The 16,343-nt window shown below is 47.0% G+C and overlaps 1 protein-coding gene across 1 annotated transcript in view; it reads left to right on the top strand.

The window, feature by feature from the left end:
• The window catches only part of LOC141266089 (cytochrome P450 2C20-like), a 355,023-nt gene that overhangs the window by 284,845 nt on the left and 53,835 nt on the right, over positions 1 to 16,343 (top strand). The window contains exon 8 of the mRNA XM_073679997.1: positions 7,075 to 7,262. Within this exon, the coding sequence (XP_073536098.1) occupies positions 7,075 to 7,262 (188 nt within the window). The remainder of the gene's footprint in view (positions 1 to 7,074; positions 7,263 to 16,343) is intronic.

Below are 16,343 nucleotides of genomic sequence, written 5' to 3'. Positions count from 1 at the left end.
TTCCTGTCCTCAGAGCTCCTACACTTCAGATTGTCACTCACACAAAGTTTCCCATGGAAGCAGCGCCAAGCCATGTCCCAAAACTTCGAGGGGATCATGATAGAATTCAAAAGATGCAAACCCATCCCAAGATCCCAATTTGAGTGATCCCTGAGCGCCAGGGGCTTCTGAAAATAGGTCAAGAGAACCCTTTTATCAAGGAGCTTTCTTGGCAGAGACCTGACCTCCCACATTCCCAGACCCCACCGGTGAATTACCTTTAGAACCAAGTTATCGTAAGCCGGACGATATCCATGCGGTGTGTGAAGCTCCTTAACGTGCCTTCCTGTCTCCCATTCCTGGAAGAAGGGCTGAAACCATTCCCTACAGGAGAATACTCACGGAGGAGCCCTCTCTTTCCAAAAGTTTGCAATATTAATCATAATGAAGCCATTTACAAGTAATACCACAGGGATAAACACACTCAACCCTCCTAGTCTCCTGGTATGGTAAGTAACCTCCCTTTTGACCAGGTTCAGTCTATTCCCCCATAACAGTTGGAAGAACCAACTGTAGACCCGAGTCCAGAGAGGCTCCGGCAAGATGCACTCACTGCCCAGATAGAGGGAGCAGGTACGTTTTGATGAGGTTTACCCTTTCCCTGAGGGTCAAAGACAAACCCTTCCATTGGTTCACCTTCTGAGTGGCGATCTCTAGGCTGATGTCCCAATTTTGTTTGGGATAATCCCTGGAAGGGTGTCCAGGAGATTAAAACCACGATCTCCTCTTCCCAGTCGGAGACTCTCACATGTATCCCGGTTGATCTTGGACTCTGAAGTTTCCAAGTAGCGATCCACCTCTGACAGCAGCCACTCTGCCTCCTCGTGAGAGAAAACATAAAAAGTGAGGTCATTGGCATACTCCTCTACCCTCAGAGTGGCTTCCGGTGCTGCCCAATCCATCCCGGCCCCACCCATAGGTCTACGTTTCAGCCTCCTAAGAAGTGGGTCAATGGCAAACAAGAACAGCAGTGGGCTCAAGGGACAACCCTGGCAAACATCAGACCCAACCTCAAAAGAGCTGCCAATCCAACCGTTCACAACCTGTAAACTCTCTGCCCAGTGTACAAGGTCTTAAGCCAATCAATAAATCCCCCGGCAGGCCATACTTCAGAAGGACAGTCCAGAAGTACTTATGATTAATCCGATCAAATGCTTTTGCCTGGTTCAGTGACAGCATGTACCCTTTCCAGTGGCTAGCTCTACCCTGCTCCACTGCCTCTTGGACACAGAGCACAGAATTAAATGTGCTGCGTCCGGGAACTGCCCAATGATGGGCCTCCGAAAGGAATCGGGGTGCAAATTTCACCAGCAGATTCAACAGCAACTTTGCCAAAACCTTCCTGTCTGCATTGAGACACCCTATGGGTTGCCAATTATCTGCCAAATTACTTTGGCAGAGTGCCCGAGGAAAGACGCTCATTGAGTACCTTAGTCAATGGGGGAACCAAGGCATCCTTAAAGGACTTATAGACTTCAGATGTTAAGCCATCTGGACTGGGAGATTTCTTTAGGGCAAGCCCTTCAATCGTCAACTTAACTTCGTCATCTAGCCATATTTGACTTAATGCTGTTGACATTAATGGACACCAGCGTCGACAGAGTGGGTACTGCCATCATTAGTGATTGATTTAGATGGTTTTCTTCATCCCAATCCCCTTCTTTTCTTCTGTCTCAGAGGAGGAATCCTTCCCCCTTTTTAGTGACATAGAGGTGTCCATTCCCACATGTTTTTTCTTTCTTTCATCATTATCTCCAGACTCGGGGCCAGTCCCTCCCCGCAAGGACCTTGCATCCGCAGAAGAAGGAGACTCGGCGCCCCTGTAAGCCCCGACGATGCTAAGAAATCTCACCATCGGCCTCCTCCTCAGAGGAAGAGATGTTCTCAAGGGTTTGGAACCGGTTAGGAAAATCAACTGGAGGGGAGTCAGTTTTACTTTCTTTAGGTACCTTGGTCAGAGTGGGAGAAGATGTTTTATCTCCCTTCTTTCTCTTCTTTTTGTTGCCGAGCTTACGCTTGTCCACTGCTTATTATCCTCATCTATACTTTCATAATTGGAGTATTCTGAGGAAGTGGCGCTTTGTTCCTTGTGGATCCACCTGACCTCCTCATCCAACTCATCATCCCTCACGGCCTCAGCTGCAAGACTGGCATCCAGGACAGGAGCTGCCCCAGTAGCCCGGGGCTCGCCCCGCTCCCTGTCCTGTCTGCGCTTGTCTAGACTCCTCAGCTGGGCAGGCGTCTTTTTATTGCTTTTCTTCCCTGGCCCCTCAGCTCCCCCACCCCTGCTAGTACTCTCCCCAGCAGAATCGGCCTCATGACTTTCTCCCACAGGGGTCACAACCGCATTAGCGAAGGAGCGAGGATAACGGCTGATTGGGAGACCTAACTCACCATATAGGTGACACCTAATCTCTACACAAGATGCTGCAAGATGGCCGACATCCACGCACAATGCAAATTTCTGCACAGTGCAGTTTGCACTGAATTGTGTGGGGGTCACTGCACTTGTGACAGAGCTTTGGTTGCCCCAGGTAGAAGACCAGGATATGATCCCTACCCAGAAAGGCAGATAATGGAATGTGGGTATCTGTACCGCCTGAATGCTTAAAGATGTTATCCACTACTTGGACAACCACTGTTCATACCCTTTGCTCGGCCCACATAAAATAAAAATGCCTATACTCACCACTCGTGTTGGCGCCATTCCCGCGGGGTCAGAACTCGCGGTCCCGGGGCTCCTGTGCTGCTGTTATGACACGTGACGCTGGCGCCTAATCAGCGCTTTTGTCACTGTCCCCACCTCCTGTCGAATTGAGCATGAAGAGGAAGTCCGAGAGCCCCTAGACTGCGAGTGTTGATACCGTGGTAACAGCGCCAGCACGGGATGTGAGTATAGTTTTTTTTACTGTATCAGGGCAAAACATTTTGATCAAGAAGGGGTTGTCCAAGTAGTGGGCAACCCCTTTAAGTGTTACCAGAAACGTCCAGGCCCCTGACCAGATACCAAACTCATAGTGGTTTTTCTTTGGTATCTCTACCACCTCTCATACCGACCATGCCACGTCACAATGTCATAACAAGAAAGTGACTCATTACAAGACATGATGGTCACTTTCTTAACTTGTTTTTTGTGGGATACTTCCTTAAAGACCAAGTCTCACCAGCCATGCTCATTTTTTCTCAACTCATAATTCGACCAGAAGAGTTCAAGCCCCTCTGGCCAAACAAGCTGACATAAAACTCGTGTGGAATAGGTAAATACTGTATCAAGGCATAGATGTCAATCACCTTGAAGCCCATGCTCAGTAGGAGATCCACAACCTTAGACCTTGGAGGACACACATAACTACCCCTCCACCGAAGACGGACCACATTCTTACTTCTTACGCGCACTGCCTGGCCCGGCTGTTGGGAGGGACCACACTGTATCCCCCTTTTTTGCACTCAGAAGGCCCCAAGGTCATGCCTCTCTATCCAGAAGGATAGATCAACCTCTCGACCTTCTACAAGTGATCGCTCCTCCTTATTTAAAGCCTCCAGGAGATGCCGCTGCAACATGCAGTCCCCAGAGCCCAGAGACGAGTAGAATACCATATTTCCCCTGGAGGTGACACCGGCATACTTCCTGACAGGCGTTGTCACCGCCGGGGGGCAACTGGTCCAGTGACTACAGTACATCCGCCCAAAAAGCATCACTGTTGCTCTCCTCCATGATCATCTCACTCTCCACCAAATCAGCAACCACATCACTAGACAATGAATTTGCCTCATTCACACCCACCATCACATTCATTCCTGCTGGACCAGTAACAATGGTGGATGACATTTTGAACTCAGCATCATCAGGCACAAGAGGTTCAGCCAACTCCATAGAACTGAAGTCAACCTCACCCCTGGTCTTATGTGTGCCCTCCACATCATCCGTCAGTAATTTCCGCTGTTTGACATTTGGAATAATGGGCCACTGTGAGCTCATTCAGGCTCATTTTTACCACAAACTGAAGGTCACAAAAACAAAACCAAAAAAAAAACATTTTTCTAACTATTTCATCAGCTGGAATTATTTATTTTATTTTAAAGAAATTTTATATGGCAGAATATATGGTGTCACTTAAAACGACATAACTTATACTACAAAACTCAAGCTGTAATATGGCAATGTCGATGGCTCTTGGAAACAAGTGGATAGAAAAAAACTATTGCTCAGTCCGTAGATTCTGGTTAAATTTTCTTGTGATGGACTATATAAAACTTATTGCTCATAGACCAGACGCTGGGAAACTAGAGCTGTAGAAATGTGTGACGCCCCCCCTGGACCGGGGATTACTTGGTTCTGGGCCGGTGGATGGTGTGGGGGGGTGATGTCGTCGTGGCCGTGGCCCGGTCTGTGGCCCAGGGCTGTCACTAAAAAGGGTTGGGGGGTTGGTGGTAATGTTTGACTACGCCACCTGTGGTGTCTGGTGAAGATCAGCAGCGCTGCAACAGTCCTCTAAGGCCGGTGTTCAGGCAGCTGGGTTGGTACTACTCCCCACAGGCGGAGTAGACCTCAGGGCAGAGAAATGGTGTGGTGTAGAGCGATGGCGGGTGCAGTGACGCAGAGGAAAGAACAGACGGAGGCAGTGGTTGAAATCATCCGAGCCTTTACTCACTTTGATGATTATTCAGCTGCAAAGCTTCTCTCTGCTTCTCGCGGCAAACTGCGGCCACCAGGAAGGGGTTCAGCACTTTCTTCTCCTTCTCTACTTCTCCCGCCTTGTGTCCCCCACAGAGTCCCATAAGAGTACTGCGATGTCCCTTGTGGGCAACTTATAGTTACCGGACCGACTGGGTGCCCTTCTTGGTGACTGATGGTGAGAACGTGGCGTAAGGCCGGGTCCCTCTGGATAAACTCAGATTAGGGCATACAGGTGGCGACTCCGCTCCGTCTGTATCCCCCTGGGATCCACTAAGCCTCCGGACTTTTCTGACAGAGACGTGAAGTGACAAAGTCAGATATCGGGGTCCGGTCACCCCTTTTTGCAACAGGAGTCCTCTGGCTGGGCCAGAATGAGGTGTACAGGTGGTGAATCCGCTCCGTCCGTACACCCTGGGTTCCTTTTGCCTTTGGAGCCTAACTTCTCTGCTCCCCTCCTGGGCCTTCTGTGCTTGGACCCTGACCAGAGTCAGAGCTGGTAGTGACTCTGCCCCGCTCCTTGTCTTGAGGTCTGAGACCCAGGACCGTGGACCCTCAGCCAGCTGCAGCCTTGTGCTGACTTGCCGCACAGAGAGTCAACAACCAAAGACCTTGAAATTAAGATGGCCTCCAGTTATATGTGAATTCTATAAAGTGCTTGTGTAAATGCTTCCTCCACCCTCACTCACTACGTGGTTCCCCCTCACTTTGGTTCCCCCCAACTCCACTATCCCGGCCCGGGGCAGCACCCTGGTGCATTTAGGCCCCCTACAGAACTGGAGTGGTGTAGTGTTGAGCGTGAAGTTGGGGTCCTGTGTGATGCTCCATCCTTACCTGGAAGAGGAGATACTACACCTCTATCTGAGGTGCAGTACCCCTGTGGCGAATGAACCCTCAGGGGCGCCACAAATGCAACATCATGCTTCTCCTTCAGATTCGACTACTCACCTGACACATCTTCCCTTTTATCAGCCCTGAGTCAATAAAATTGTTACTTCCGCCCTCATAATATCCTGCTTCGACTACTGAAACATCCTCCTCTGTGGCCTTCCTGCTAACACTCTCACACCTCGCCACTCTATCCTTGACTCCACAGCCCACCTAATCCACCTCTCCCCTTGTAACTCCTCCACCTCTGCCCTCCGCCAATCCCTTCACTGGTTTTCAATTCCCCAACATATCCAGATTAAACCTCAAACTTGAAATAATCTCCCAAAGTGTAAGGGGGAAGACCGGGGTGTAAGTATTTTCAAAACAAGGGATCCGGAACTGCTGGGGCCATGTCTTTTGTTGCAGGGGGAAGACAGACTGCGAGACAGAAGTCAGGTGACCGGGAAGCTGGGGGGGTGTCCAGGGAGAGAGCTGAGGAGTCAGGTGACCGGGGAGCTGAGCTCATGTCTAGGAAGAGGGTGGAAAAGGAGTTTTTGCACAGGAAAAGCGACAGTGGACAGTGGGAGTCAAGCCCGACTACAGGGAGAAGAGACCCAGGATCCCTGGAGCCGAGCAAGTGACGTGCACTGTTATGGACTAGGGGCTCAGCGGGTCAAACCGGAGACTGCCTGCTGCCGCCAGAAGACGGAGCACTGTTTAGGCGGGGAAGCCGGAAGAAAGCAACACCGGCACCAGCTGGCAACTGTCTTATGAGGAGCAAAAGTCAGCTAAGTGAAAAAACTGCCGATTACAACCGTGTCGACTGCTACATCTAGCCAAACTGTGGATTGTCAGTTATAGCATATTACCTGCAATTTCCTTGTTGTCCCCATATTTTCCCTGTTACTCCCTGTGTGGAGATTGAGCCTGTTTCAGTAAATCCCCCTTGTTTATTAACCCTGCACTGGCTGCTCTGCGTTTCTGTGTCACAGCATCTAAAGTGCCTGTGTTACAAATACCTCCGAGTCCCCTCATGTATTGTAATCTCAGATAACGCTCAAGACCTTCTTACCTCCTCCGCTTTCCTACATTCATCATCCAATCATCTCAGATCTCCTGAGCATTCCCCAACCTCTGGACTTCAGAGGTTGTCTCCCACAGTTGGAACCTTTAGATGCAACCTGAAAACTCATCTCTTCAGGAAGGTCTGCAACCTGAAGCCTGCAATGACCCCGCTGTCACCTCACTACAACCGGAGCTGCTCAGACCCCTCCCCCACTTCCCATTCTATTATCTTTCTCCAATTCCTTGTAGATTGTCTTCTTCTGTCTTGGTCCTCTCTGTACCTGTTCATAAATGCTTATTTTATTTTGTTTGCACTTCCATATGATTGTTATTTGTATTATGTTTAAGTAATCCCTCTTCATATATACAGCACCCTGGAATTAATAGTGCTCTAAAATACTAATAATCTTATCTTTGTCTTACAGCTAAAGTTCAGCAGGAGATAGATGAGGTGACCAAGTTCCTGCGATACCCTGAGATCATGGACAAGCCCCAGCTGGCATATACCAACGCTGTCATCCATGAAGCACAGCGAGTTCTTGACCTGGCGCCAACTGCTCTCTTCCATGCCGTCACTGAAGACATCAAGTTCAGAGGTTATACCATCCCGAAGGTACGGAGTATTTCTTACAATGGGCAATGTCTAGATTTTCTTACTTAATACCGGAGAAGTTTGGGGACAATTTCTGACACTTGATATAAGTAAATTAAAATATAAAAAAAATATAATTTTTTACCACCTATTCTTGTGCACAGATGATGGCACTCAGCATTAGTGATGAGCGAATCTGTTCTAAATCCGATCTCAACTATTAAGTTTGACACGAATGTGGCACATTCAGATTCGTTGTAACATCCCTGGCGGCGTGCTTGCATAGTGCACCACCTCCCACCATGCAAGACCTTCTTACCCATCAGTCCAGCCAGCAAACCTTGCTCCAGTTCATGCTGTGTGCATGTCTCTTGTCTGATTGCTTAGGGCGGCGGCCCGGTTACTTCCTGATTCTTATAGCTGCAGTGGGCGCACTCCTAATGCGTCCCCAGCCAATTGCTGTGAGTCACTGGACATTTAAACCCCCTCCACCCAGAAGGAGGTGCCTGAGCAACATTAACTATCAGTGTGCTATTCGCCTCTGAGTTGCCAGGTCCTGTTCTGCATCTTGTCTGTTTCTGACATCCTGGGGCCCACATACCCAGGCCTGTTACCTGTATCTGTGACTTCTAGTCTTTTTCCGCCACTCTGGGGGCTGTATACCCAGGCCTGTTACCTGTGACTTCTTGTCTGTTTCTGCCTTCCTGGGGGCCGAGTACCCAGGCTCGTTCCTGTATCTCGTTGCAGTGTCAGTTCCTGTCTAAACTGTCTCCTAGCCTGTTACCTGTTTGTCTCTATGTCCGTACCTTCCCTTTTCCTGCAGTGTCTGAACCTGCACCTAACTCCAACTCGTTGTCTCTGTACTTCTGTTTGTGAGTTTAGAGTCCACTCGTCGCTACTTCATTGGAAGTACCATGTGTGTATCTGGTTCTGCTTGTCCCTTTTCCCTTCCTCTGTATCTACCTCCTGTGTTCTAACCATCTTCCTGTATTTTCCAGTCTGTTCCATGTGAACAGAGCCCTGTCTTTTCTGCCAGCACCTTCAGCCCTGATCTGCTCTGCTTGCTCACCGCGCCAGAGGTTTCTCTCTGCTCTGCCTTGCCCACCGCTCCGGCGGTTCTTCTCTGCTCTGCCTTGTCCACCGCTCCGGCGGTTTTGCTCTGCTCTGCCTTGTCCACCGCACCTGCGGTTTCGTTGTGCTCTGCTTGCTCACCGCTCCAGCGGTTCCTCTCTGCTCTGCGTTGTCCACCGCTCTGGCGGTTCCTCTCTGCTCTGCCTTGTCCACCGCACCTGCGGGTTCGCTCTGCTCTGCTTGCTCACCGCACCAGCGGTTTCACTCTGCTCTGCCTTCTCCACCGCTCCAATCGACCTTGCAGCCTTTTTTTTGTTTTTGTGCAATTACTGAGATTCTCACAGAAAGAGCAGGGCCAATGCCATAGAACAGTTCTGTGCAGAGCTTGTCAGTGCAGAGCTTCTGAGTGCAGAGCACAAAAAACTTTTTTTCCATTTGCTAATATTTTAGTGCAAGCTGTGTTAGCCCAGATTCTCATTTTTTTGGTGGATGAACTTCAGTTTTATGCACAGTAAAACAAATATTTCTTTGCTGTTGCTAGCCAAAGTCAACCAAATTTTTTTGTGTCACAGACGTGTTACACTCTGCTGTAAGCCACCTAGTGCTTTTAGTGGTGGTGAAAATCAACTGTTTTCAGAGTAAAAAAATTTTTTTTTTCTGTTGCTAGTCAGAGTCAACCAAAGATTTTTTGGTGTCACAAAAGCCACATACTATTTTAGTGTCACAAAAGCCACATATTATTTTAGTGGCGGTGAAATTCAGCTGTATGCAGAGCTTATGCAGAGTAAATAAATTTATTTTTTATTGTGACTAACATGACACAGCAGGTGAGATGTGAGTTTGAAATATCTTGGAGCATATATTCTATGTTATACAAGCTTCATCCACAGTCAAAAAATACTTTCTTCGATTCCTAATGTTATACAGCAGGGGACATCTCACTTCGAATTAGTTTGAAGAATATCTCGTATGTTATACAGGCCTCATCCATACTAAAAGAATACTTTCTTCTGTTACTAACGTCATACACTAGGGGACATCTGAGGGTGCCAAGGAAGGGTGGTTCACTGCGATCGAGGGGGTGGGCGATACCAGAAAAACTGTTAGTGAAGGTGTTAGTGAAGATGAGGAACAAGTGGAAGAGGAAGAGGTGATGGGCGAGCAACAGTCAGAACATGAAGAGGATAATCATCCCCTCTCTGTTCGTGTTTGACTGGAGGGGACAGAGGAAACAAGCATCAGAATTACCCAGTTACCAGCACCGCATGGGCTTAAAACTCAGGAAAGTGCCCAACATATGAGTGCATTCTTGCTGCACTATCTGCAACATGGTCCCCGTATAGCTATGATTCAAAATAGTGCTGACAACGGGGTTGCCACTCTGTTAGATCCACGTTATAAGAGTAAATTTTATCAGATCCTTCCCGCCCTGGAAAGGGACATATGAATGCTGGAGCATCAAAACACGCTTTTACACAACCTTAACATAGGTTTTCCCATAGCCAGCTGTGAGGCACACAGAATTCATCGCAGCTCTACACTTCCAAACTCTGGCACGTCAATTCGTCAACGCCAAAATATTAGCAGCAGCAGTAGTGTAAGTGGCAGAAGCAATTTCTGTGAGTCCTTTCACACATTTTTTAGACCAGCTTGTGCACCAGCACAACAGAGTACAAGTCTGACACGTGGTGAATGACTGGAGAAGATGGTGCACTCCTGATCTGCTGGAGTGGCTGTAGTGGAAGAGGTTTTGGTTCCAAATTCTACAATTTCTACTGTAGTGAAATTAATGCCACTTTGCTAGTGTCTGACACTAATTTTTGGAAATGTGGAGAATCCTTATTGGGTCTCCATCTATTGGGTTGGCTGTAGTGGAACCTGTGTCGGTCCCCATTATACTACTTAAACTCTAGTGAAATTCATGCCACGTTGGTGGTTTTAGGCCCTCATTTTTTTAAATGTGAACACTCCTAATTGTGTCTCCATCTATTTGGTTTGGCTGTAGTGGAGGAGGTTTTGGTCCTCATTAAACTACTTCTATTCTGGTGAAACTGATGCCACTTTGCTGATGTCTGCCAGTAATTGTTGGAAATGTGGGGAATCCTGAAAGGGTCTCCATCTACTGGTTTGGCTGTAGGAAAAGAGGCGTCGTTCCTAATTGTACAATTTCTACTGTACTGAAATTGATGCCACTTTGCTGGTGTCTGCCACTAATTTTTGGAAATGTGGGGAATCCTGATTGTGTCTCCATAAATTGGGTTGGCTGTAGTGGAAGAGGTTTCTGTCTCCATTAAACTACTTCTGCTCTGGTGAAATTGATGCCACTTTGGTGGGTTTAGACCCTATTTTTTTAAATGTGGTGTGAGGCAGTGACTGGGATCGTATACAAGGGACGTTATATATCCCCCAGAATGTGTACAGAGACCTATTAAATCCATTGGAGTGCATTGCAGTCACAGACACAGCTGCGGCTGCAATGCAGGAGTGAAGGTGAGCATTGACCTGGTCAGGCTATCTGGCTAAGGCAGATTAGTAAAACCCGGCAGGGCCTTCATTTCTTGAAGGAGGCTACAGGAGGGAAGTTGGGACCTTCTAAGAGCATAGCAGGAAAGCATTAGAGGACTTCCTGGGAGAAATGACAGTCAGAGTAGATACGGTTTCCCTCTATGTCAGTCCTTTCACCGAGCTAAAGAATATGGCTATAGTGAAATATAACTCTCACCGAGAGTCAGTGTCAGACTGAAGAACATTGGTCCCACCAGAGGATTTGATTGTGAGGAACCACCTTTCTCCCCCAATAAAGAGCCCCATAGCAGCTGCAAGGTTTGCGCTATGAACTCTTCTGAAGGAGAAGCCAGGACCCACTGGAGGATTCTCCGGTTCTCTGGTGGGTCAGTCAAACCCTGCCGATAAGCATCCTTGGCTAAGAAAAGTGTATGGGAAGGTTCCTGGACAGCTTTTTTGCTGTGGCCTGACTCCAGTGAGATGTACTGTCCCTAGTCACATTCACTTGTCCACGTGTTTGTGGTTAGGCGGTCCTTCACACTAAGTGCACTGGAGTGGACACGGGTAATGTTCTGGGACCCGTGCTTTTGGAAGGCGGGGACGACACCGGGAGAAATAATGGCGGCTGGGGACTCTGTATGGGGACCCGGCCGCTGCCATGAGGATGTGAAAAGCTCCTGCCTCTAAGAGCCTAGTAGGCAACATTTCAACCGCAAGCAGCTGTCCAGAAATGTGGAAGTTAAGTATTGCGGCCTGTGGGTGGGTGGGCGGCTGCCTGCATACTTGCGCTTGCATTCCAAGTAATAGAAAACTAAGGAGATGGATGGCCTCATCATCATCACAACCTGCAAAGTTTGCGCTATAAAATCTCCTGATGGAAAAGCCAGGGCCCCCGGTTCTCTTAGGCCAGTACAACTCTGCGGAAAATCAACCCTGGCTAAGAAAAGTGCGCGAGAAGGTTCCAGGACACTCTATGGCTGCTTTTTTACCGTAGAATCGCTCCAGCAAATCATAAGATTGCAATCTATGAGATCCCTTCACAGACTCCCAATTGCCCAGCGTATCCAGTTCAAACTACTAACACTGACGTACAAAGCCATCCCTAACCTTTCTTTTCCATACATCCCTGAACTAACCTCCTGATATATTCCCTTCCATATTCTTCAGTCCTCCCAAGACCTCCTTCTTTCCACACTTATTTGTTGCTCACCCAATCACCTCCAATACTTCCACCAAATATCCCCCATCCTCTGGAATTCTGTGCCTCAACACAACCGATTAGCCACGACATTCGGATTCTTAAGACACAATCTGAAAACCCATCTCTTCAAGACAGCCTACAGCCTACCTTTGTCTTGCTGCCACCTCACCTCAACAACACCGGAGCTAATGCAACTCCACGACCTACTGTCTTCTTCCCCACCATCTTGTAGAATGTAAGGCCGCAAGTGCAGGGTCTATAAGACTTAAGATGCAATATGGCACCTTGGCAAAGCCCAGTTATGTTCTCCCTCTGATATCTAACAATAGCAAACAGGTGCTGGAGAAACTTGCACCTACTGATACTCTTCAGCTCCTTTGTGAGAAACTAATGTTTGCTCAGCCAGTCTACCAAATAAAATTCCTGAAGTATGGAAATTGTGGATGGTTTCATTTCTGGTACTGGGTGCTAATACTAAACCGTGGCTTGCCGAGCACTGGATATTCCTGGCTGGATGGAGACCAGCTCATTCCCACAGAAAAGTACCAGCAAGCTAAGGAGATGGTGGCATCTATCATCCTGAAGGAGTTTGCTCATTGTCTAGTAGTGTGGCTTTCATACTAAATATCCTGCTCATTTTTATAGTTTTAAGTGAGAACGCAGAGACCGTGGTTTCTGCAGCAGCGCATCCAGGCCGGAATATTGGTGGAGAAATTGCTGTACCATCAGGTTGAGGATGTGAGCCATGCAAGGCACGTGTCTGAGTTTGCCCCGGCATAGGGCCGCCACTGGGTTTGCACCATGATCGCACACGGCCTTCCTTGGCTCTAGGTTCAGCAGAGACAGCCATTGCTGAAACTCGGCCTGGAGAGCTGTCCACAACTCTTCAGCTGTATGACTGCAATCTCCAAGGCATAATAATTTTAACACTGCCTGATTGTGGTGAAACCTGGCTGCGAAGTATGGAGGTGGGGGGATTCTCTCTGCACTGTTGGAATGTGTTTCTCAGTAAGATAGAGGTTGTGGGTGCAGGTGGAGGCCCTAGAGGAGGTGGAGGATGCAGAAGCACTGGAGGAAGTATTAGATACAGAGGTTTGTCCCGCAAACCTTGGGGATTCCAACAATTGCTGTGTAGTGACACTTTGGTGTTTAGTGGTTTAGCTCTCCATCCCCTGGTGTCTAGTGGTTTAGTTCTCCAACCCTAGCTGTTTAGTAGGTTAGCTTTCCAACCCCTGTTGTCTTATTAGTTTAGTTCTACAACGCCTGTTTTCTATTAGTTTAGTTCCCCATGTTCTGGTGTGTATTTGTTTCTTCCTCCAACCTTAGCTGTTTAGTTGTTTAGTTCTTCAACCCCTGTTGTATATTAGTTTAGTTCTCCATATTCTGGTGTGTATTTATTTATTTCTCAAATCCATCCATGCCCACCCCAGGTGTTATCGTCTTGTAACGACAGTTTGGATTCTTCTCGGAGCCTACTTCGTCTGGGCCCGGATCAACTAAAAAAATTTTTGGACATCACTACACATGCTTTCTCCCTCTTGAGTCTGTGAAGCTTTTTTATCAGACATCTGATGCCCCGGAATAGAATGTGCAGACTCGCTCATCTGTGCTTCTCCACAGTCAGTTGGTCGGTTGGAGAGATGTGACGTGGGTGAAAACAAGGGTAATTGGTGTGCCACCTCTAAGGACTGTACTGTATGTGATGTTAATGTAGAGGAAGAGGAGGAGAGGCCACTTGATGCAGGGCTTGTCATCTACTGGAGCATATGTTCTTCCTGTCTCTCATCTACAAGGCGTACCGCTGTGCGACTGCCAAAGAGAGGGAGTGGAGTCCAGTAACCGAAGTTTTCAAAATGCTGCTCAATTGCTCACTGCAGCAAAACAAACCTTCTTCTCATCTGTCATATCATATGTGTCTCACAACTCTAAACCGCTGTTCAGTACTTTTAAGTCCCTCCCCTGTCCACCAGCTCCCCCTCCCTCTCCTCTCTTCTCATCTCAGCTGAAGACTTAGCCTCATTCTTCAAGCAGAAGATTGACAACATAGGGCAAAGCTTTTGCTTAAAGTCCCAGCAGCCCCTTCACTCTCATAACGACTCAAATCTTCTCCTCCAAAGCCAGTTTCTCCTCCTTCACGGAAGATTTTCTTTACTCTCCAAATCACATCTCACCGCCTGTGAACTTGACCTAATACCATCCCACCTCATTCCAAATGAAGCGCCCAGGGGATGGGGATGACTCGGCGCCCGGGCCTTGTTGCCTGTAGAGATGAGCGTTGTTCTACTCGAACTGTTCGCCAATCTCAAATTCGAGCTGTTTTGGGCGGTGTTCGAGCCGTTCGGCGAACACGAACGATTTGAGAAAAATTCGGCTGTTCGAGGTTATGTTCGATAACTGTTCGTGCACCAAAATCATAACTGGATTTTTTCTCAGTAATGATGAAAATTAATGTTAATACGCAGTTTGAGTGTACAGCGGGGTGGGGGGAGGGGCAGGGGATGGATCTCTGCAGGAATAATGAAGATCTCCATTTTTTTTTCTCTTTCCCGCATTTACAGTGGGGAGGTGCAATCTGTCAGCCTATCAGCAGCGCACACACGGAGCGAAGTGCTTTTTTTCACACAAGCAAGGGCATGTGTCATTGGCAGTGTATGTCACATGTCCTTGCCCTATAACACCCAGCCATTTTCCCCGTCGTCACCATTTTCTCACTGCTGCAGCTGCGTGTTAGACGGCACCGCTGTTGCTGTGTGCGCTATACCTTGTTAATTTCAAGCCAATTTTCGCACAAATCTACAGATAGCTTGGGAGTAGGGAATAGTTGTGATTACAGTCCTTTTAAGGACTAGGTTAAGGCATTTCCTACGACTTTTATCAGGCAGGTCTGTGCTCTTAAATAGATAGATTGTGGGAGTAAAGACTAATTGTAATTGCAGTCCTTTTCAGGACTAGGTTACATCAGTTCCTATCAGTTTTTGCCAGGCAGGTCTGTGCCAGTGCCGTGCAAGTTTTTTTTCACAGCATTTGGCTGAATCTAGCAAAGCTAATCCTTTTTGGCCTATTGCAGAGTGTGTTAGTCAGTGGAGTAGCCTATCTGTGTTGCAAGATATACCACCTGTGTATAGAATACCAGTTTTTTTACTGCACCTAGTGAAGTAAAATCTTTTGGGCATAGCATCATTCTATTAGTCCATCTATACTGACCTCCATCAGGTTGCAAACTGAATATAATTTTTTTCTGCATCTAGCTCTGAAAAAATATTTGGCCTTCTAGCAGTGTGTGGGACTTTCTCTATTAGTCCATCTATACTGACCTCCATCAGGTTGCAAATTCAAAATAATTTTTTGTCTGCATCTAGCTCTGAAAAAATATTTGGTCTTCTAGCAGTGTGTGGGACTTTCTCTATTAGTCCATCTATACTGACCTCCATCAGGTTGCAAATTAAAAATAATTTTTATCTGCATCTAGCTCTGAAAAAATATTTGGCCTTCTAGCAGTGTGTGAGACTTTCTCTATTAGTCCATCTATACTGACCTCCATCAGGCTGCAAATTAAAAATAATTTTTATCTGCATCTACCTCTGAAAAAATATTTGGCTTTCTAGCAGTGTGTGGGACTTTCTCTATTAGTCCATCTATACTGACCTCCATCAGGTTGCAAACTGAATATATTTTTTTTCTGCATCTACCTCTGAAAAAATATTGGGGTTCTAGCTGTGTGTGGGACTTGTTCTATTAATCCATCTATACAGACCTCCACCAGGTTGCAAACTGAATATAATTTTTTTCTGCATCTACCTCTGAAAAAATATTTGGGCTTCTAGCAGTGTGTGGGACTTGTTCTATTAGTCCATCTATACTGACCTCCATCAGGATGCAAACTGAATATAATTTTTTTCTGCATCTAGCTCTGAAAAAATATTTGGGCTTCTAGCAGTGTGTGGGACTTTCTCTATTAGTCTATCTATACTGACCTCCATCAGGTTGCAAATTAAAAATAATTTTTATCTGCATCTAGCTCTGAAAAAATATTTGGCTTTCTAGCAGTGTGTGGGACTTTCTCTATTAGTCCATCTATACTGACCTCCATCAGGTTGCAAACTGAATATAATTTCTTTCTGCATCTACCTCTGAAAAAATATTTGGGCTTCTAGCTGTGTGTGGGACTTGTTCTATTAGTCCATCTATACTGACCTCCATCAGGTTGCAAACTGAATATAATTTCTTTCTGCATCTAACTCTGAAAAAATATTTGGCCTTCTAGCTGTGTGTGGGACTTGTTCTATTAGTCCATCTATACTGACCTCCATAAATTTGCAAACTGA

Source organism: Phyllobates terribilis, unplaced genomic scaffold (assembly GCF_046119375.1).
Source record: "Phyllobates terribilis strain yellow unplaced genomic scaffold, ASM4611937v1 Scaffold_4__5_contigs__length_816908805, whole genome shotgun sequence".
Lineage (NCBI taxonomy): Eukaryota > Metazoa > Chordata > Amphibia > Anura > Dendrobatidae > Phyllobates > Phyllobates terribilis.
The sequence above is the reverse complement of the archived record's forward strand: the minus strand, read 5'-3'. Positions and strand labels throughout refer to the sequence as shown.